The following is a 24,539-nucleotide window of genomic DNA, read 5'->3' on the forward strand; positions in this document are numbered from 1 at the left end:
AAAACTTGAATATTTCAATTTCAATTTATTGCTCGTAACATGTTATTTTACATGTATGTGCATTTTCAACTAAGTATAAAGTTTTCACAATTACAATTTTTTAGTTTACATTATTTCTTATTACATTATAACTCACGATAAATTCAAGTTATAAGGACATTTTTGGATAAGCCACTGCTTGACTCGCTTTTTAAAAGTATCCCCTGTTAATGTTAGTGAAAGAAGACCCTAAGATTAACTTTAAAAGCAAAAAAGCCCCTATGCCAAAGGAGCTGTTTTTAATAACTTGTTACCAAACAAAGTTAAGATATTAGAGTTTGTGGTATATACATGGCATAAACTGTGAGGGTATTGTGTCTAATGAATAAGACTTTGCAAGAAGTTCCTGGTTTTATTTTTACTTTGATCCTCTAAGCTCTCTTCTGCTGTATGAAAACCCTTTTCATGTTAGTTTGGCATATCCCACCCCACAATACTATTCCATAAGACAAGGAAGGGTACACTAATACATAACATACAATCCTTTCAGAATCAAGATACAGTGATAATCTTCTTGGGTGTTATTCTGTTACAGACATAATCAGCTTGCTGTTTCCATGAAAGTCGATCATCTATGCATAAACTCAAGAAATTACAATCTGTACAGGTTTTTGGCAGAGTTTCATCAGTAACAGTATTTAGTCTGTTTGGACTACTTGGTTTAAAATGAATATTATTTTTTTTTCTATGTTTACTTTTAGGTTGTCTCTGTCAAAGTGAGCTCTTGCATTTTCAATAAAGTTATTTATCTCTTCGACTAGTCTGGGCTTACTGTCTGTACAGCAGACACCAGATGTATTGTCTGCATCCATAGCGCTCAATTGCTTAGCTATTATCAAGAGAACTTAAGAAATCATTTACATAGCATATGAATAGGACTGGGCCTGAAATAGAGCCCTGAAAAACACCAAAATGTATATTTCTTATAGTTGGCCTTCTCCTCTCCAATATTTCTCCATTAGAGTATATAATCTCCATTCACTGCTTTCTACCCTTCAAATATGTTTCTGGCAATTACAGGAGTTTTCCAGTGACACTACTCCTCACAATTTTTGATAAGAGCATGTCATGATGTACTCTATCAAAAGCCCTTGAAAAGCCCAAGAATACTCCTGTTGCTTGAGATTTTTCATTTATTTTTTCAAGTACGTGATGGATATATTGTACTGCTGCTGACATGGTACCTCGACCTCTTCTGAACCCTTGCTGGAAATCACCTACTATATCACCATTGTTATAATGGTCCATGACTTTTTTTTAAATATTATTTTCTCCATCAGTTTGCTGAAAGTTGAGATTAGGGAAATGGGTCTGTAGTTTTGAACATGCTTTATTTCTCCCTTTTTGTGTATTGGTTTAACTACAGCCAGTTTCAACTTGTCTGGGAACACACTATCTTTGAGAACGCAGTTTATTGGGTGAACTAGAGGTTTCATTAGTTCATGTTTGCATTTATTCAATAGATATGGAGAATTTTCATCTAATCCTGCTGATTTTTTGTTTCTGAGGCTGTCAGTAAGCTGTGGAATGTCACATGTGCTTACTGAGGATAGTGTACTGTAGTTATGTTTGTTACTGGATTCAAATGTGTGCTGTATATCCTGTTTCATAGAGACATCATTTTTGAGAGTATTATGGGGTAATTATTAAAAATATTGCTAAGTACAAGGGGATCAGAGATAGTATTATTCACAGTTAATTGTACATTGTTATTTTTATTTTCTGTTTCATTGTTTCTGATCGTATTTACAATTGACCAGCAATCTTTGAAACATTACCTGAACTTTGTATCTCTCAGCTGATTCTTTCTGCTTTTAATGTCCTGACTTCTTTGCAGTACTTATATTTGTACTGCTTGTAGAGTTGTGTATGTAACTCTGAGTTAGTCTGTGTAAGCTATACATGTTTCCCATTTTTTCTTTCAAATCTTTTGTTTTAAAATCTAATGGCAGAGGTTTTGATTGTAAAGACTGATTTTTCTGGATACTCAATTATTTTAATGGCATTGCTCTATTTGAGTGCTCAGTCAGAATTTCTGTGAACATGTTCCATTTGTTGTTGACCCCAATGGTAATAATAACTGATTGGCATGATTCATAGCTTAAACTATGTCTTAGTGTAGCAGTGTAGTTTACAGATAGTATTCGCCTGTGCTCGTACATTTTTTCTTGTTTTGAATTAGGTATTACATTTTATCACAAATGTTTGGCCTAAATGATCTGAGAGGTGACCATTTATGACATCTGTTGAGATGATGTGGTCATAATTTCCGATAACATGATCAAATAAGGTACTGTGTGTGTTAGCGATTCTGCTGGGTACTAGTCCAAGAAGGTCCTTAGCCCCACAAGACAGGATACAGTCTGTAAAACATTGTTCCCTCATAGCACTTTTTTCTGGTGGTTATGAACTTACATTTTCTTGAGTAGATGGCAACACCATCACCCTTATTGCGCTCTATAGTAGAGCATAGCTAGGTTGTAGCCTTCTAATTTGCAGTATTGAATGTTGTCCACTGTTTTTTTGTGTTCTGTAACTATTACCACATGTGGTGATAGTCCTGTTATAAATGATTCAAAAGCATCTATTTTGTTTCCTAAACCCTGTACATTATAATGCAAAAGTGATAAGTTATTCTCACATGGACTCAAGACTGTTTGAGGTGTGTATGAAATACATACACTTGCATCTATTGTTGCACAGGTGGAAAGTTTTATTGTCCTAAAAAGTATTGTTTCGCTGACCTGACATTTTGTGGTTGATTCTCTCAAGTATTTGTTGTTTTTGTTCTTAAGAGCTATGGCCTCTGATGCACAATACTGCACATTCAGTTTGCTGTTTAATACTGCTTTGATCCTTGTTATAACTAAGTCCTTCCCTAGTCCGTTGAGATGTAAGTCATGGGATGTGTAGAATCTTCTTCCTATGCAGGTTATGTCACAAATGTAACATTTTTGAATCTTGTGCATATATTTAGGATCTGTTTATTTGTGCTTCACACTTGTTTATTTACACACGACAAGATTGGCAAGTCATGTCGATGTGGAACAGAGATGATCACGTTTGAGCTTCTCAGCCCATGTAGCCTTCTTTGAGTGAGCTCACTAGGTCTTTCGTTTTGTTTCTTGCTACATCCTTTGTTCCCTCTAAGAACACAAAAAAGTCATTATTTGTTGTTGCAGTTTTCATGTCAGGGTTCATGGATGGCACTGCCTGAAACTTTGCACGTGGTTTCACTATGCTAGTTATCTTGTGATTGCTGCTAGACTGAAATTTGTCTGCTATGTTCTGTCCTTGACTATCTGCAAATAGGTTTATTTTACACATTTTCACTGGTTGGTGATAACTGTTTTAGGCCTGCTGGTAGTTTGGTGTTGTGTGGTGACACTTTGTTTTATAATCCATCTTGAGGGACACTTGATTTTGATTCACTGTTAGCGACTACACTCACAGTTGAAATAATTTTTTTTTTTTTTTTTTTTTTTTTTTTTTTTTTTTTTTTAAAGCAACTCTGTCATTCTTTGTTTCTGAAGTCCTTTTTCTTCCCCTGGGGTTCAACACAGCTCGTAAAGATACCACAGTCTACAAAGCACTTCAAAAGGGTTTTGTGCACAAAGATTGTCCCCTTGGTACATTGACCATTTACGTGATTTTTGCAGTTCTTGCATGCTGTTTTGGTAAGTGACTCTAGTCCTCTTTTCGCTAGCATGCGTGATACTTTGCAGAACTTGACTATTCAGGTCACTTTTTCCAAGCTGAAAATTTGAAAAATCTGCTTCCACAATGCTGATTATAAATTGTAAGCTCGACACATGTTCCTTTAACTTTGTGATTTCATCTTTACAGCTTGTACAAGCCTTCTTTTTAATGGCTTAATTAACTCTTTTTTCCACGGAGAAACATGTCTAACTTATACGTTGGCTGCGCTGTTGTTACACTATCATCTCAAATAAGTACCCCATTCATACAGTTATAGTTGATGACAACTTCAATCTACCTTGATAAGTTGACAAAGATACATGTTCAAAGCCAGTGGTAGACTTCATCAGAAATTGTAATAGACGTAGATGCAAGAGCTGTCCCATATATCCTTCCACTAACACCTACTCGAGTACTGTTGTAGACATCTCCTACCCCATCAAAGCCAGGGGCATCATTGAAAGTAACCATGTGACCTAACAGCTTAGCTGCAACCACAGTGTGGCATTTTCCCTGGGCTAAATCCATAATGAGCTGCCTGTCCACAAGGATGGCCACTGCCAAACTGTGGCCAAGAGACAGCTGGACCATTCAATTGTCAAATGTGCCACGCAACATAGTGTGCTTGACTTGAGTGACTGCTTCACAGCCCTGCCATCTGAATTCTTCCCACTAATGTGTTGCAGGGAGATTTCCCACCTGTACGATTGTAAGTACAGATGGGAAATCTCCCTGCAACATATCCTTCACTCCTGTAGCTCCTGTGACCCCATCCTCCACTATTCACTGTCCTCCATCTCCCTCCATCCTCTTCCCTGCTCCCACTGCAGCCACATACACACTTCTATCTCCCCACTACACCTGCATAATCTTTTCCATTCCTCTGCTTTTCTTCTTTCCCTTTTTGCCCCCGCAGCACAGCCTCATACTGCTGCATCTAGCAGCTCACCATCCTGTCTTCATCACATCCCTGCACACTCCCAGAGGCAGGACTACAGCATATCCCCTTCCCCTAACCATACCTTGCTATCCCTCCCCCTCCTAATCCCATGGCTCTTCACTATCCCCACTACTCTCTCCAGTGGCGATCGCTGCTAACAGCAGTCACTTTCGGGCCTTATCACCCGGAGATGACAGTGGCTGCGTGCTTGCACGTGTGTGAGCGTGCACACAAGTGTGTGTGTGTGTGTGTGTGTGTGTGTGTGTGTGTTTGTCTACATTTCATGGACAACTTGGTCCGATAGCTGATAATCAACCTAGCTCATAAAAATAGTATGTGGTTTGTGACAGCATTCTAGCATATGCCACATCCAAGACAATTCAAGATATTGAATACCAATGGACAATGATTTAAATCAATGGGAGAAGTTGACAATTTATGCCGGATTGGGACTTGAACCCGGGTCTCCTGCTTACTAGGCTGATGCACTGACCACTACAACCACTACACTACCTGGACACAGTGGTCATCCCACCTGCACCAACTACCTTTGCACACGTCCTGTCAGACCCAAATTATCAACTTATCCACACACTGTTGCATGTATTGTCACATTGTTTTTATGTATATCTGCCTGTTTGATTAACTAAATGGAGTTTTGATCAAATGTATATAAACATGTGTGTTATTGGCAAAACATTATGTTCCCAACAAAAGAAGGTACTTCAGCTGATTTGCCTCATCAAGTCCTTTAATCGGACACCATGATCATTACTTTATTGTTACAATTTCACACAATTTTTGTGTTACCTTTTTCTTCATCCTAATGAATCTCAATTAATTTACTCAGCACTGTCACTAATATGGTATGAAAGTGTTCTGCATGTTGCAATTTTTAAAATGAAGTATCATCTATCTGTGTTTCTTGTAAATATTCTGCAAAGCATCTTCTCTGTCATCAGTTTTTCATGATACAAGAGGATACTGTTTACCTTGGCTACCACAACTACAGTTTTCCAGAGATACCTCACAGAGCTCAGTCACAATATGCCACAATCTGCAAAGTACCTTAATGATATAATTGTCACCATAGTGGATCAGCAGGACCATTTAAACATCCTTCAGGCTTCCAGAATGAGATTTTCACTCTGCAGCAGAGTGTGCGCTGATATGAAACTTCCTGGCAGATTAAAACTGTGTGCCCGACCGAGACTCGAACTCGGGACCTTTGCCTTTCGCGGGCAAGTGCTCTACCAACTGAGCTACCGAAGCACGACTCACGTCCGGTACTCACAGCTTTACTTCTGCCAGTACCTCGTCTCCTACCTTCCAAACTTTACAGAAGCTCTCCTGCGAAACATGCAGAACTAGCACTCCTGAAAGAAAGGATATTGCGGAGACATGGCTTAGCCACAGCCTGGGGGATGTTTCCAGAATGAGATTTTCACTCTGCAGCAGAGTGTGCGCTGATATGAAACTTCCTGGCAGATTAAAACTGTGTGCCCGACCGAGACTCGAACTCGGGACCTTTGCCTTTCGCGGGCAAGTGCTCTACCAACTGAGCTACCGAAGCACGACTCACGTCCGGTACTCACAGCTTTACTTCTGCCAGTACCTCGTCTCCTACCTTCCAAACTTTACAGAAGCTCTCCTGCCAGGAAGTTTCATATCAGCGCACACTCTGCTGCAGAGTGAAAATCTCATTCTGGAAACATCCCCCAGGCTGTGGCTAAGCCATGTCTCCGCAATATCCTTTCTTTCAGGAGTGCTAGTTCTGCATGTTTCGCAGGAGAGCTTCTGTAAAGTTTGGAAGGTAGGAGACGAGGTACTGGCAGAAGTAAAGCTGTGAGTACTGGACGTGAGTCGTGCTTCGGTAGCTCAGTTGGTAGAGCACTTGCCCGCGAAAGGCAAAGGTCCCGAGTTCGAGTCTCGGTCGGGCACACAGTTTTAATCTGCCAGGAAGTTTCATATCAGCGCACACTCTGCTGCAGAGTGAAAATCTCATTCTGGAAACATCCCCCAGGCTGTGGCTAAGCCATGTCTCCGCAATATCCTTTCTTTCAGGAGTGCTAGTTCTGCATGGTTCGCAGGAGAGCTTCTGTAAAGTTTGGAAGGTAGGAGACGAGGTACTGGCTGAAGTAAAGCTGTGAGTACCGGACGTGAGTCGTGCTTCGGTAGCTCAGTTGGTAGAGCACTTGCCCGCGAAAGGCAAAGGTCCCGAGTTCGAGTCTCGGTCGGGCACACAGTTTTAATCTGCCAGGAAGTTTCATATCAGCGCACACTCTGCTGCAGAGTGAAAATCTCATTCTGGAAACATCCCCCAGGCTGTGGCTAAGCCATGTCTCCGCAATATCCTTTCTTTCAGGAGTGCTAGTTCTGCATGTTTCGCAGGAGAGCTTCTGTAAAGTTTGGAAGGTAGGAGACGAGGTACTGGCAGAAGTAAAGCTGTGAGTACCGGACGTGAGTCGTGCTTCGGTAGCTCAGTTGGTAGAGCACTTGCCCGCGAAAGGCAAAGGTCCCGAGTTCGAGTCTCGGTCGGGCACACAGTTTTAATCTGCCAGGAAGTTTCATATCAGCGCACACTCTGCTGCAGAGTGAAAATCTCATTCTGGAAACATCCCCCAGGCTGTGGCTAAGCCATGTCTCCGCAATATCCTTTCTTTCAGGAGTGCTAGTTCTGCATGGTTCGCAGGAGAGCTTCTGTAAAGTTTGGAAGGTAGGAGACGAGGTACTGGCAGAAGTAAAGCTGTGAGTACCGGACGTGAGTCGTGCTTCGGTAGCTCAGTTGGTAGAGCACTTGCCCGCGAAAGGCAAAGGTCCCGAGTTCGAGTCTCGGTCGGGCACACAGTTTTAATCTGCCAGGAAGTTTCATATCAGCGCACACTCTGCTGCAGAGTGAAAATCTCATTCTGGAAACATCCCCCAGGCTGTGGCTAAGCCATGTCTCCGCAATATCCTTTCTTTCAGGAGTGCTAGTTCTGCATGGTTCGCAGGAGAGCTTCTGTAAAGTTTGGAAGGTAGGATACGAGGTACTGGCAGAAGTAAAGCTGTGAGTACCGGACGTGAGTCGTGCTTCGGTAGCTCAGTTGGTAGAGCACTTGCCCGCGAAAGGCAAAGGTCCCGAGTTCGAGTCTCGGTCGGGCACACAGTTTTAATCTGCCAGGAAGTTTCATATCAGCACACACTCTGCTGCAGAGTGAAAATCTCATTCTGGAAACATCCCCCAGGCTGTGGCTAAGCCATGTCTCCGCAATATCCTTTCTTTCAGGAGTGCTAGTTCTGCATGTTTCGCAGGAGAGCTTCTGTAAAGTTTGGAAGGTAGGAGACGAGGTACTGGCAGAAGTAAAGCTGTGAGTACCGGACGTGAGTCGTGCTTCGGTAGCTCAGTTGGTAGAGCACTTGCCCGCGAAAGGCAAAGGTCCCGAGTTCGAGTCTCGGTCGGGCACACAGTTTTAATCTGCCAGGAAGTTTCATCCTTCAGGCTGTTTAATTTTGTTGATCTCTCAATGGTCTGCTGATGTTAATACTATATTACATGATTATCCATATAGCCGAGATACTGAGTCGCAGATAGGTACAACAAAAATACTGTCACAATATATGCGTTTGACCCAGACCACCGTCTCTGGCAGCTGAAGCCAGACCGCGAGCAGCAGCAGCAGCAGTAGTGCATGATGGGAGAGGCAACTGGGTGGGGGTAAGGAGGAGGCTGGTACAGGGAAGGGTGAGGGATAGCAGGGTAGGGTTGGGGGACTGTGAAGTGCTGCTGGGGTGCGTGCAGGGATGAGATGGATTGAGGATAGGGCAACTAGGTGCAATCGGCAGGTTAGACGGAGGGTGGGGGTGGGGGAGGGGGGGGGGGGGGGATAGCGGAAAATGAGAGGAGTACTTTTCATTCAACCCTCTTACATAATTGATGCACAAATTGTTCACATAAGGAACTGCCAGTTTTATTACACTGCAAATAGCATGTACTGTTGTGTGATTTTTCTCAACAGTAGCTACTCTATACACTCGTTACTGCTATTTATTGCATGCATCCCTTGCTTTTCGTTTTAAGTTTGACAAATATTGCCATAGCTATTAAAAATTCACCATAACAAATTTTCAGGACTATCTGTATGGATGGCACTAGGAGCAATTATTTATACTTTTTGGTCCAGTTTTAAAATGCCATTTATTAAAAGTATTTTATTTAAATAATTATTTTCTGATTTTTAGGTGTGTGTGTGTGTGTGTGTGTGTGTGTGTGTGTGTGTGTGTGTGTGTGTGTGTCCAATTTTTCACTCTTCGTCAAACATTTTGATGAGATTACATCAGAGACTTTGGGTAAATTCTGAGTTTATTTCAGTGTTTCACGTGAGTCAATCAATATATTATTACTTCCTCCTGCATATATTTTATGAAAAAGCTGTGAAGATAAAAATTAAGGAGATTCGAGCCCATATGGAGTCTTCCAGCAATTGTTCTTACTGTGAAGCGTTTGAGAATAGAACAGGAAAAGGGGGAAGTAGCATTGGCACACAAAGTACCCTCTGCTACCCACCAGACAAGAAAGTGAGTTAATATTGCATTGTCATCCAGTTGTGAGCTATGTTGAAAGTTTCAAGTCACTAGGTTGTCAGGAAGTCACTTTAAAATCAACGGAAAATTTTGTGCCAAACAGACAAGAAAGCAACCTAATGAAAACATGTTGAAAAGAGGTTAATATTATCAAAATTGTTTAGCAGTGGAAAGTTTCAGCATCCTTTATCACTGATTTTTTTTTTTTTTTACTCTGCAGTGAGTAATAGCAAGTCTTTCAAGAATATAATTTTTATGCTTGTGTCTTGAACACAACATCTTTGATCAACTGTCAGATATAAAATCATATGAATTAATTCTCAGGAAATAAAATGGCCAAGTGAATCAGATGCTCCTCATCTGATCCAATACTGTGAAAAATATTTGTGTACTCATGTGTTGCTCCATTATGGTAAAAAAAAAAAAAAAAAGGTCAGTCCTGATAGCAAATGCTGTTTATTTTTATGGTGTGGTAATTGGTTTTGGTCACACATAGACCAACTTCAGACCAGTAATTTCTTCATTCATGATGCACGGAGCTGTTGCGAGTGCAAGAAGCACCTGTCAAACAGATGACAACAGGTGCTTCTTGCATTTACAATGACTGTGCACTGTCTTAACGCATCAACAGTGGAGACAATACTGGTCTGAAGTCGGTCTATGTTTGACCAAAACTGGTCACCACACCATAAAAATGAACAGCATATGCAATCAGGACTGAAGGTTTTTTGTTACATTGTGATGAAAGATTGTTGAAGTTCTAATTATGAGTTCAAAAATTGTTACGTCAGTCTAATGCTACAGGTGTGGCTTATATTTTGGGTGGAGCTTTTGCAGTAATTGCGTCTGTAACATGTATAAACACTTTTTTTTTTTTTTTTTTTAATTCTTAGTGCTATGTCACTTGCGCAACATCCCGAGTTTGAGTGAGGATACAGACTGACTACGTTACACTTCTTGTGAGCACCTTAATGCCCTTCATCTGCAAATGAAGGTTTAACACTTCACTTGATTTTTAAGATACTTACCTTATCGCTAAACTTGTCCGTCCACTGATGGTGTCTTCTTGTGCTGAAGATTGTTCGTGATAACACGATTATGATCCCTATCAGAACTTGCTGTAAACACTCTGACTCCTCCAGGCATACATTTCACATTAGAATCACAACATTGCCAAGTTACTCTTAATCTACTATAGTTGCTAATCACATTACTTACGACAGAGACAATGTTGTCATGTTGTGATTTAGCAGGTTCACAATAATGTATGTATCATTTGCAGACACACAGTACACTGAACCCAGGATTTGTCATAGTTCTTAGTGTATCTGCTATTCTTGCCCACTTGTTTTATTCTGTTTATTTCTATTGTAGATGTTTCTATACTGGACCAACCAGCTGTTTTGCCAGACCTCAGCATTTGCTTGCAAGTGGATGAATTTAGTGTGAAATGTGTCAGAGAAACAGTTCTTATGATGCGCAAATTTGAAGTTAAAGGCAATGTAAGTGGAACATTTAAATGTGTTAAGAGTTTCTCATTTTATAATTTAAAGAGCAAGATATTCATGTTCATTCACTCTGTTACAGATTGAAGAGAGTATTTTTAATGTGCATATGCTTCTGAATACATTGCATGCTGTGTATAATCATAGAGACCTTCATCGCTGGGTTGACCATAATTTTTTGGATACGGCCAATACAAAGGTAATAAGAATGTTTGTTATTAAGGATCTTTCTTCAGAATGTACAGTTATATTATTTGTCCATTGCTATAAACATTGTGAATGCTCTCTCTTTTTTCTATTTTTCAGACTATTAATCCTTCTCACAATAGTTACCTTAAACAATAAGTCAAACCTTAAGCATAAAATTCCATTTTGGGTATGGCTTTCTTTTTTGTCAAGCTCATTAATATTATAATTAGCAAATATAGTGCTGATAAATATTGCAAAGAAAGATTCATGAAAATATGTTTAGTAAATTAAGGAACATTGGCACAGGAAGTTGATTCCTAAGAAATAAGATTAACCAGTTTTTATAACATCATGTTTCTTTCGAACTATCATAGTAAAATTGATGCTGTTTCAAGTGTGAGTAAAACAGATTATTCTTAAGGGTGAGGTCTACAGTACAAGGAAGCTCTTCACTATCTATCCCACAGGATCTGATGGCACTTTTTATGTTGCATTTCTTCAATAACAGCAAGTTTCTATAACATTGTGTCTTTTGACGACTTACCTCAATGAAATGATTTTGATCAGTTACAATTATTCTTTCTAGTGATACCATTTTTAAATGCAGTTGCTTCTACAGGGAATGATAACATTAATGTGATTTTGGAAAACCTGATGCTGAGAGTGTGATTCAATGGAAATACTTTAATGACATTCATTTCCAACTGCTTATATTAATAGTGACATAGAAAAATAAGTAGCACTTGTAAAATATTCATTCATTCGTCATGTTTAATGGATTTTACATTAAGGAGAATCATCGGGGATGACATTAAAAAAGTGAGAATCTGCTATAATTTTTTAAAATAATTGTCAATAAATTAATGAAAATTTTGTGCATACTCAAGATAAGTTTAACTAAAACAAAATTGCATTATTACTTTAGTATTTTATCCGTTCTTTGCAGTATACTTGTTTAGCGTTTTTCATAATAGAATGGAGGATGGTATAATAATTACGACACTGAAGTATTAGAATTTTGTTACAATGTTTTTCCTCTGAATTAGATATATGTTTTCTTCTATGGCACAAGATTATTTAACCCCAAATTTTGTCCATTCCCTGTCACCTTCTTTTTAATGTGACACTAGTTTGTTTCATCTACATCTACATTTATACTCCGCAAGCCACCCAACGGTGTGTGGCGGAGAGCACTTTACGTGCCACTGTCATTACCTCCCTTTCCTGTTCCAGTTGCGTATGGTTCGCGGGAAGAACGACTGTCTGAAAGCCTCCGTGTGCGCTCTAATCTCTCTAATTTTACATTCGTGATCTCCTCGGGAGGTATACGTAGGGGGAAGCAATATATTCGATACCTCATCCAGAAACGCACCCTCTCGAAACCTGGTGAGCAAGCTACACCGCGATGCAGAGCGCCTCTCTTGCAGAGTCTGCCACTCGAGTTTATTAAACATCTCCGTAACGCTATCACGGTTACCAAATAACCCTGTGACGAAACGCGCCGCTCTTCTTTGGATCTTCTCTATCTCCTCCGTCAAACCGATCTGGTACGGATCCCACACTGATGAGCAATACTCACATATAGGTCGAACAAGTGTTTTGTAAGCCACCTCCTTTGTTGATGGACTACATTTTCTAAGCACTCTCCCAATGAATCTCAACCTGGTACCCGCCTTACCAACAATTAATTTTATATGATCATTCCACTTCAAATCGTTCCGCATGCATACTCCCAGATATTTTACAGAAGTAACTGCTACCGGTGTTTGTTCCGCTATCATATAATCATACAATAAAGGATCCTTCTTTCTATGTATTCGCAGTACATTACATTTGTCTATGTTAAGGGTCAGTTGCCACTCCCTGCACCAAGTGCCTATCCGCTGCAGATCTTCCTGCATTTCGCTACAATTTTCTAATGCTGCAACTTCTCTGTATACTACAGCATCATCCGCGAAAAGCCGCATGGAACTTCCGACGCTATCTACTAGGTCATTTATATATATTGTGAAAAGCAATGGTCCCATAACACTCCCCTGTGGCACGCCAGAGGTTACTTCAACGTCTGTAGACGTCTCTCCATTGATAACAACATGCTGTGTTCTGTTTGCTAAAAACTCTTCAATCCAGCCACACAGCTGGTCTGATACTCTGTAGGCTCTTACTTTGTTTATCAGGCGACAGTGCGGAACTGTATCGAACGCCTTCCGGAAGTCAAGAAAAATAGCATCTACCTGGGAGCCTGTATCTAATATTTTCTGGGTCTCATGAACAAATAAAGCGAGTTGGGTCTCACACGATCACTGTTTCCGGAATCCATGTTGATTCCTACATAGTAGATTCTGGGTTTCCAAAAACGACATGATACTCGAGCAAAAAACATGTTCTAAAATTCTACAACAGATCGACGTCAGAGATATAGGTCTATAGTTTTGCGCATCTGCTCGATGACGCTTCTTGAAGACTGGGACTATCTGTGCTCTTTTCCAATCATTTGGAACCGTCCGTTCCTCTAGAGACTTGCGGTATACGGCTGTTAGAAGGGGGGAAAGTTCTTTCGCGTACTCTGTGTAGAATCGTATTGGTATCCCGTCAGGTCCAGTGGACTTTCCTCTATTGAGTGATTCCAGTTGCTTTTCTATTCCTTGGACACTTATTTCGATGTCAACCATTTTTTCGTTTGTGCGAGGATTTAGAGAAGGAACTGCAGTGCGGTCTTCCTCTGTGAAACAGCTTTGGAAAAAGGTGTTTAGTATTTCAGCTTTACGCGTGTCATCCTCTGTTTCAATGCCATCATCATCCGGGAGTGTCTGGATATGCTGTTTTGAGACACTTACTGATTTAACGTAAGACCAGAACTTCATAGGATTTTCTGTCAAGTCGGTACATAGAATTTTACTTTCAAATTCACTGAACGCTTCACGCATAGCCCTCCTTATGCTAACTTTGACATCGTTTAGCTTCTGTTTGTCTGAGAGGTTTTGGCTGCGTTTAAACTTGGTGTGGAGCTCTCTTTGCTTTCGCAGTAGTTTCCTAACTTTGTTGTTGTACCACGGTGGGTTTTTCCTGTCCCTCACAGTTTTACTCGGCACGTACCTGTCTAAAATGCATTTTACGATTGCCTTGAACTTTTTCCATAAACACTCAACATTGTCAGTGTCGAAACAGAAATTTTCGTTTTGATCTGTTAGGTAGTCTGAAATCTGCCTTCTATTACTCTTGCTAAACAGATAAACCTTCCTCCCTTTTTTTATATTCCTATTAACTTCCATATTCAGGGATGCTGCAACGGCCTTATGATCACTGATTCCCTGTTCTGTACATACAGAGTCGAAAAGTTTGGGTCTGTTTGTTATCAGTAGGTCCAAGATGTTATCTCCACGAGTCGGTTCTCTGTTTAATTGCTCGAGGTAATTTTCGGATAGTGCACTCAGTATAATGTCACTCGATGCTCTGTCCCTACCACCTGTCCTAAACATCTGAGTGTCCCAGTCTATATATGGTAAATTGAAATCTCCACCTAAGACTATAACATGCTGAGAAAATTTATGTGAAATGTATTCCAAATTTTCTCTCAGTTGTTCTGCCACTAATGCTGCTGAGTCGGGAGGTCGGTAAAAGGAGCCAATTATTAACCTAGTTCGGTTGTTGAGTGTAACCTCCACCCATAATAATTCACAGGAACTATCCACTTCTACTTCACTACAGGATAAACTACTACTAACAGCGACGAACACTCCACCACCGGTTGCATGCAATCTATCCTTTCTAAACACCGTCTGTACCTTTGTAAAAATTTCGGTAGAATTTATCTCTGGCTTAAGCCAGCTTTCTGCACCTATAACGATTTCAGCTTCGGTGCTTTCTATCAGCGCTTGAAGTTCTGGTACTTTACCAACGCAGCTTCGACAGTTGACAATTACAGTACCGATTGCTGCTTGGTCCCCGCATGTCCTGACTTTGCCCCGCACCCATTGAGGCTGTTGCCCTTTCTGTACTTGCCCAAGGCCATCTAACCTAAAAGACCGCCCAGCCCACACCGCACAACCCCTGCTACCCGTGTAGCCGCTTGTTGCGTGTAGTGGACTCCTGACCTATCCAGCGGAACCCGAAACCCCACCACCCTATGGCGCAAGTCGAGGAATCTGCAGCCCACACGGTCGCAGAACCGTCTCAGCTTCTGATTCAGACCCTCCACTCGGCTCTGTGCCAAAGGTCCGCAGTCAGTCCTGTCGACGATGCTGCAGATGGTGAGCTCTGCTTTCATCCCGCTAGCGAGACTGGCAGTCTTCACCAAATCAGATAGCCGCCGGAAGCCAGAGAGGATTTCCTCCGATCCATAGCGACACACATCATTGGTGTCGACATGAGCAACCACCTGCAGATGGGTGCACCCTGTACCCTTCATGGTATTTGGAAGGACCCTTTCCACATCTGGAATGACTCCCCCCGGTATGCACACGGAGTGCACATTGGTTTTCTTCCCCTCTCTTGCTGCCATTTCCCTAAGGGGCCCCATTACTCGCCTGACGTTGGAGCTCCCAACTACCAGTAAGCCCACCCTCTGCGACTGCCCGGATCTTGCAGACTGAGGGGCAACCTCTGGAACAGGACAAGCAGCCATGTCAGGCCGAAGATCAGTATCAGCCTGAGACAGAGCCTGAAACCGGTTCGCCAGACAAACTGGAGAGGCTTTCCGTTCAGCCCTCCGGAATGTCTTTCGCCCCCTGCCACACCTTGAGACGACCTCCCACTCTACCACAGGTGAGGGATCAGCCTCAATGCGGGCAGTATCCCGGGCAACCACAGTCGTAGTCCGATCAGGGGATGCGTGGGACGAGCTGGCCGTCCCCGACAAATCCCCATCCGGACCCCCACAGTGATGCCCACTGGCAACAGCCTCAAGCTGTGTGACCGAAGCCAACACTGCCTGAAGCTGGGAGCGAAGGGATGCCAACTCAGCCTGCATCCGAACACAGCAGTTGCAGTCCCTCACAGACGAAAGTGATGAAGAAATAAGTTTAAAAAAGAATAAATTTTTTTTTCAATATTAGAGAAGGAAAGTTGCCACTCCCCATATAGTGGCTGATGTGTTGCAGATAGGCACAACAAAAGGACTCTCACAATGAAAGTTTTTGGCCATTGGCCTTCATCAACAATACACACACACACACACACACACACACACACACACACACACACACAGTTTTCGACATTGGTCTTCATCAACAATATACACACACACACACACACACACGCACACTAACGCAAACGGGACTCACACACGACTCCAGTCTCAGGCAACTTAAACTACACTGGCAGTGTGAGTTACATTTGTGTGAATATATATTTATATATATATATATAGAGGGAAACATTCCACGTGGGGAAAATATATCTAAAAACAAAGATGATGTGACTTACCAAACGAAAGTGCTGGTGGGTCGATAGACACACAAACAAACACAACATACACACAAAATTCAAGCTTTCACAACCAACGGTTGCTTCATCAGGAAAGAGGGAAGGAGAGGGAAAGACGAAAGGATGTGGGTTTTATGGGAGTGGGTAAGGAGTCATTCCAATCCCGGGAGTGGAAAGACTTACCTTAGGGGGAAAAAAGGACAGGTATACACTCGCACACCCACCCATATCCAACCGCACATACACAGACACAACTTGGCATTTGTAAAGGCAAAGAGTTTCGGCAGAGATGTCAGTCGAGGCAGAAGTACAGAGGCAAAGATGTTGTTGAAAGACTGGTGAGGTATGAGTGGCGGCAACTTGAAATTAGCGGAGGTTGAGGCCTGGCGGATAACGAGAAGAGAGGATATACTGAAGGGCAAGTTCCCATCTCCGGAGTTCTGACAGGTTGGTGTTAGTGGGAAGTATCCAGATAACTCGGACGGTGTAACACTGTGCCAAGATGTGCTGGCCGTGCACCAAGGCATGTTTAGCCACAGGGTGATCCTCATTACCAACAAACATTGTCTGCCTGTGTCCATTCATGCAAATGGACAGTTTGTTGCTGGTCATTCCCACATAGAAAGCTTCACAGTGTAGGCAGGTCAGTTGGTAAATCACGTGGGTGCTTTCACACGTGGCTCTGCCTTCCAGGCCTGCCAACCCAAAGTTTGGTACAGATTTATTGATGACATCTTCATGATCTGGACTTACAGTGAAGAACAACTCCAGAATTTCCTCTCCAACCTCAACTCCTTTGGTTCCATCAGATTCACCTGGTCCTATTCCAAATCCCATGTCACTTTCCTTGACGTTGACCTCCACCAGTCCAGTGGCCAGCTTCACACGTCCGTCCACATCAAACCCACCAACAAGCAACAGTACCTCCATTATGACAGCTGCCACCCATTCCACATCAAACGGTCCCTTCCCTACAGCCTAGGTCTTCGTGGCAAACGAATCTGCTCCAGTCTGGAATCCCTGAACCATTACACCAACAACCTGAAAACAGCTTTCGCATCCCGCAACTACCCTCCTGACCTGGTACAGAAGCAAATAACCAGAGCCACTTCCTCATCCCTTCAAACCCAGAACCTCCCACAGAAGAACCCCAAAAGTGCCCCACCTGTGACAGGATACTTTCCTGGACTGGATCAGACTCTGAATGTGGCTCTCCAGCAGGGATACGACTTCCTCAAATCCTGCCCTGAAATGAGATCCATCCTTCATGAAATCCTCCCCACTCCACCAAGAGTGCCTTTCCGCTGTCCACCTAACCTTCGTAACCTCTTAGTTCATCTCTATGAAATCCCCAAACCACCTTCCCTACCCTCTGGCTCCTACCCTTGTAACCGGCCCCAGTGTAAAACCTGTCCCATGCACCCTCCCACCACCATCACCACCACCACCACCACCACCACCACCACCACCACCACCACCTACTCCAGTCCTGTAACCCGGAAGGTGTACACGATCAAAGGCAGAGCCACGTGTGAAAGCACCCACGTGATTTACCAACTGACCTGCCTACACTGTGAAGCTCTCTATGTGGGAATGACCAGCAACAAACTGTCCATTCGCATGAATGGACACAGGCAGATGTCCACAGAACTGTTTACAATGTCAAAAATCAGACTCATCATTACCAAATGTTTTTTTTTTCTAGAACTTTTTATTTATTAATTTTACATGAAAACATCTGTGTCACAAGAAGTTTGTTATTACTTCTCCAAATTTCACAACTTTGCTTCAGCCATCCACAAACTTGTAATTACACTATTGCGAAATATTAAATGTTTTGATTTTGAAAATAACACATTACATGTATCATTGTGTGACAAGATTCATAATTCTTTAATACAATATCAAATAATGAAAAATAACTGTAAAATATACTCACATAATAATATATACCACACGACACAGTCTGTCATGTGCTTTATTGGTCAGATGCACCATATAATACAATACGTTTCTCAATCTGTTACATGACAGTATGTCATAGGCATGGTTATGATATGGTATCTACATGAACACCTGCTACCACACAAAGACCTGAAGATGGTGTCATGTAATACTGAAACTGATTGCAAATAAAATAAGATCATTATATACTGCTGAAGGGGTCATCGCTACTACATGAAGATACAGTACTATTTTTCATTCCATAGTTCTCCATAAGATGGATGTACAAAGATTCAGAGGTCTCTTGAGTAAAATATTCCCCAGTTACAGGGTGGCTTTAATTAAACTTTCCCTACTTGAGAGGGTGCACCATGAAAAACAGGGGAATGTAAGTCTATGAAACTTTGTGAAAACATTTGTAATGACATGAGGAAGAGAGAATTAATAAACCTTTAAAAGGCCCACATTTTAATTTCCACATGAGAGAGCAACATTTGTTAATTGTGTACCATGTTTACATTCTAGGTTACAAATGTTGCTCAGTATGATGACCACCTGCATCCACAGTGGCCTGGAACTGCACTAGAGATACCATTTCACAATTGTTTGCAGGACTTTCCGTATGGTGAACCATGGAAAGTTCAGCTGTCGTGATCCAGCTCATAAACTGCTTGAAGATTGCACATTGTGTCTGGCTTTCTCAGCCATGGTAACAGTAACCACCAATTTTTGGTGCAAGTTCCATTGACATCTCTCAGGAGCAAATTCCAAGTAACCAGTTAATTTGAACTTCTGAATGATGTTCTTCAACCCCTTTGTGGAAAGAGGACCTTTCTGTATTTTTTGTCAATAATCGCAAAGAGCAGCAGCCCTATTGCTATTGTTTTGATGAGACAGCTTTACGAATAAAACCCTGCTCTCCTTGTCCAGATCCGTGTCTGCAATTGTAAAACACACTGATACTTGTGCTTCAACCTTACGCCACCGTACCAGTACCGGCACATAATGGCAAGTCATGACACTAACACTGCTGATAATGATAATCCTGTAGTACAAAGTTTGAACATCATTCTTATAAAGTTGGGTACTCATATGGTAAATAGTCTTCCACCTACACTGTCTCATGTAGTGAAAGTGTAATTATAATAACCGTGTATGTTAAGCAAAATTCAAGTAAGAAATCTTACACTTAGCAGGCAACAGAATAACTGGCCAGTAAATGCATTCAGAAGACAAAATCCTGAATACTGCTGATACACCTTCACGTATATGTATGCATACACACTCTGTACAAACCACCTTACACTGCATGGTGTGGGGTACCTTGTACTACTAGTCATTTACTCTCCTCTTCCACTCACAAATAGGGCAAGCGAAAAGCAACTGTCTAAAAGCCTCTGTAAGAGCCCCAATTTCTCACATCATATTTTGCTTACACAAAATGTACACTGGTGGCAGTAGAATGGTTCTGCACCTGACCTCAAATGCCAGTTCTCTAAATTTTGCAATAGTGCCTCACAGAAAGCGCATCATCTTCTTTCCAGGAATTCCATTTGAGTTAGTAATAGTTGTGTGCTTTCAACCCTACTGATAAAAGATCTAACAGCTCACCTCTAAATTTCTTAAATGTCTTCCTTTAATCCAAACTGGTGAGGATCCCACAAACTCAAACACTGTTCAAGAATGAATCACATTTGCATTCTGTATGCCATCTTATTTATACACTTTTCCAAAATTCCCGCAATAAAGTGAAGTCGAGCATTTGTCTTCACTACTACCAACCTGAGCGCTCGTTCTGTTTCATACTGCTGTGCAATATTACACCTAGATATGTAATCAAAGTGAATGTGTGAAGCTGCTGCCTATGAATACTGTATTCCTACTCATCTACATGAACGTAATTTTTCTACATTTAGAGCAAGCTGGCATTTATCATACTGATTAGAAATGTTGTCTAAGTCATTTGTATATTCCTACAGTCACTCAATGATGACACCTTCCAGTATGCCACAGCATCATCAGGAAACAGCTGTAAATTGCTGCTCAATCTCTCCGTCAGGTCATTTATGTATACAGATAATAAAAGCAGTCCTATCACACTTCCTTGGGGCATTCTTGATCATACCCTGTCTCTGATGAACATTCATCATTGAGGATCTCTCACTGGGTTCTACTGTGTAAAAAGTCTTTGACTGACTCATATATGTGGGAACCTAAACTCTATGTTTGCGCCTGCAACAACCATCTGCAGCAGGGCACTGTTTCAGTCTAGAAATGTGGAATCTGCCTGTTGCCCTCCATCCATGGTGTTTAGGATATGTTGTGAGAAAAGGGCAAGCCGAGTTTTGTGCAAGCAATGTTTTCTAAATCCGTTTAATTAGCGGACAGAAGATTTTCTATCTTGGAAATTTATTATATTCGAACTCGGAATGTGTTCAAGAATTCTGCAGTAAACTGGCGTTAAGGTTGTTGATCTGTAATTATGCGGGTCAGCTCTTTTAACTTTCTTATATACAGGAGTCGCCTGCACTTTTTTTCCATTCGCTTGGGTCTTTTTGCTGGGGTCCAATGCTTCACTGAACTCTCTGTAACACGAAATTGGGATTCTATCTGGATCTGGTAACATAAGTGTATTCAACTCTTTCGCTTATTTCTCTGCGCCACAGATGCCAATTTCTATACCCTCCATGTGGGATCTGTATGACTCTACAAAAATTTCAAAAAGTAGAAAAGAACAAGTAAAATTAGAAAAACTTTTCCTAGCTTTCAGAACTGTTTAGCTTTTCCCTCAGGGACTGACTCACAGGGCGCATTTCCTAACAGACTTAAATGTATTGCAGATAAGAAAACCAGCTCTAATGACAGAACCATCTAATTCACTCCAATCTTTTCAAAAATTTTGAATAGCTAGACGTCTTGGCCCATTTTACTTCCATGAAAAATTATCCACAGAGAGAGCTATAGAGCCCCTCACAAATGAAGTCTTGGAAAAGATAAAAAAGAAAAATTATCCAGTTGGTATCTTCTGTGACCTTACCAAAGCAATTGATTATATTTACCACAAAATGCTACTTGTTAAATTAAAATGCTATGTCACTAACAGCACACCCTCTTGACTGAATCAGTTCTTATCTTCATAGCATAAAACAGTCATATTGACAGACTTTCTTTGCAGACATTCAACTAACTTCAGAATGGAATACAGGCCACCAGTAGTATGAAAAGAAAGATTGGTAACGACCTCACAGAGGAGGCATTGAATCACAGACAGCCAGAACAAGAAAACAGCTTTACATGTTGATATTTTGGCTAAAAAGCCTGTTTCTAAAGCAGACAAAGTGCACATGCAGATGTGTCCATGTGCGCTCATGAACACAGTCTCTGGCTACTGACATCAGACTGTGAGCAACTGTGCGTGATGAGAGTAGCAATCTGGGTGGTGGGGATAAAGAGGTGGCTGAAGAGGGGGGATGGGGGGGGGGGGGGTTTCTGGTAGGGTAGGGATGGGGGAAATGTATAGTGCTGTTTGTGGAACCATACAGGACTTGTTAGGGACAGGTTAGGGCTGCTAGGTGCAGTCAGAAGGTTAGATAGGGGGATGGGGGGAAGCAGAAAAGCAGAGAACAAAAGAGACTGTGGGTGCATTTTGTAGTGTTGGAGCAGGAGCAGGGAGGCGGACAGTTGGGTGAAGGATGGCGACTAATGAAGGTTGAGGCCAGGAGGTTACAAAAATGTAGGGTATACTGCAGGGAGAGTTCCCACCAGCACAATTCAGAAAAGCTGGTGTTGGTAGGTAGGATCGAGATACTACAGGCTGTGAAGCAGTCATTGAAGTGACGAATGTTGTGTTGGGCAGCATGCTCAGCAACTGAGCAGTCCTTGCCACCGTTTGTTGGTTGACATTCATGTGGATAGACACCTTTTTGGATTATCACCTGACTGCTTTTACAGGTTGCTCTGGCTTTGACGGGATAGGTAATGCTTGGGACTGTACTGGACTAGGTGGTGGTTGGAGGACATATGTGACAGGTGTTGTACCTATATGATATAGGCAAGGATATGAACCATGAGACAAGGGGTTGGGAGCAAGGACAGAGTAGGGATGGACGAGGATATTGTGTGGGAGGGATGGGAATGATAGTGGGTAGGATATTCCTCATTACAGGGCACGATGAGAGGTAGTCAAAATTGTGGTGGAGAATGTGTTTCAGTTGCTCTAGTCCTGGGTGTTACTGACTCATGAGAGGAGTCCTACTTTGTGTCCAGACAGTTTTGTTCTGTTTGGAGCACGTGGTTTAAAAGGATAATATTAGTTTTTTCTCAGTTTACTTTTAGGTTGTCTCTTTCAAAGTGAGCTCTTGCCTTTTCAATAAAGTTATCTCTCTCTTCAAATAGGCTGACCTAACTGTCTGCACAGCAGGCACCAGATGTATTGTCCACATACATAGTGATCAGTTGCTTATTATCAACAGAACTTGGGAAATTATTTACATAGTGTATGAATAGGACTGGACCTAAAATTGAGCCCTGAAAAACAACAAAATGTATATTTCTTACACTTGACGTTCTCCTTTCCAGTATTTCTCCAATAGGGTATATAATCACCATGCAGTGCTGTCTACCCTTTAAATGTGTTTTTAGCAATTGGATGAGTTTTCTAGTGACACCACTGTTTGCAATTTTTGATAAGAGCATGTCATGATGTACTCTATCAAAAGCCGTTGAGAGGTCCAGAGACATGTACATGATGGACAAATTGTACTACTGCTGACAAGGTACTTCCAACTCTTTTGAAACTGTGCTTTGAATCATCTAATATTTCAGCATTTTTGTAATTTACCAGAATTTTTTAAATATTATTTTCTCTATCGGTTTGCTGAAAGTCGAGATTTGGGCAATGGTTCTATAGTTAAGAATATGCTTTATTTCCCCCTTTTTGTGTACTGGTTTAACTGCAGCCGGTTTCAACTTGTTATTGTTCTATACATGAGTGTACACTCCACTAACAGTCACTTGAATGTTTTATAAGTTCTCATCCAAAGCACCTTAGCAAAGTATTCTCTACATGATAAGTTTATTAATGTATACTTCAACTTCCACTAATATTCTACTAAAAGTCACTTTGTTATGTTATATTCTGAGCACTTGCTTATTCATAAACATTATATGAGTTTTTGTATTGCTCCTCGCTCATCTAAAGAATCATACATAAACAGCACTAGTGCCACTTTCCATTGAAAGTCACTTCTCCACACTTTTCTTAGAACTCGCGAGTCCACAAACAAATACTATATGAAGTCCGATATTGTTCCTCGAATGGGGCACCAAATGTAAGAATACATCGGGGACATACCTGTCGCTAATGTTACCTCTCAGTAGCTGCGCTACAGGTCCTTGAGCTAAAAATGTTTGTGTTAGGATTGTATCTCTTAATGAATGAAAAGAGAAGTCCAGTTGTTCCTTTCATATGTTCTCACATCACTTAGCATATTTATTTATGGGTTTTAATTATAATCCCTAAAAACTAGACTTGATTACAGATCAAAAATCTTTATACAGGTCTCCTTGCGCTCACGTTTGATGGACAACTTTAAATTGTATACCTCCAAAAGGATGAGAATCATGAGGTAATTGGCACACAAAATAGTTTTCCCTATAGCAGATCAACAAATTGTCTACAAGGCACATGAAATGATGATAATAGTTTCTGAAAGTACAGTGGCATGTTTACAGATGTTACTTGTTAAGTCTATCTCTGGTTCTGATAGTCAGTGCTCATATCCTCAAATGATCCAGAGGCTAGGACAAACAAGAACACAAAAGCACACAGTGTAGAGAATACTGAAATTCCAGAGTAAGATTCAGACTGACTGAGACTTAAATCCAAGAAAAACTAGAAGCCTAATGACAGTATTATGCATGTTTCATCCTTATATAGATGCATGCAAGAAAATTATGTGATTTTCGTTATTTGATTATTATTTCCCTGCATCCAATTATTCCTTTTTAAATAGACATAATAATTACCATCAGACTTTGTTTATCAAGTTACCAGTATGAGCAATAGCTATTAAAATATTCAGAACCAAGTTATGCTTACATTACAAGAATTCCTAATTTTTATGTATGGCATCAATACTGATTATTAAAATTTGGGTATTTGTTACTGATGTTAATGGGGTCAGAAAATTTTGTCCATCAATAGTAGGTTAACGCATTCCAGAAATTTATAGTGA

General features: G+C 41.2%; 1 protein-coding gene across 1 annotated transcript in view; it reads left to right on the forward strand.

The window, feature by feature from the left end:
* Positions 1-24,539, forward strand: part of LOC124585185 (protein KIAA0100) — a 323,014-nt gene that overhangs the window by 56,602 nt on the left and 241,873 nt on the right. The window contains exons 7-8 of the mRNA XM_047131392.1: positions 10,616-10,743; positions 10,829-10,945. Of these exons, the coding sequence (XP_046987348.1) occupies positions 10,616-10,743; positions 10,829-10,945 (245 nt within the window). The remainder of the gene's footprint in view (positions 1-10,615; positions 10,744-10,828; positions 10,946-24,539) is intronic.

Source organism: Schistocerca americana, chromosome 1 (genome assembly GCF_021461395.2).
Source record: "Schistocerca americana isolate TAMUIC-IGC-003095 chromosome 1, iqSchAmer2.1, whole genome shotgun sequence".
Lineage (NCBI taxonomy): Eukaryota > Metazoa > Arthropoda > Insecta > Orthoptera > Acrididae > Schistocerca > Schistocerca americana.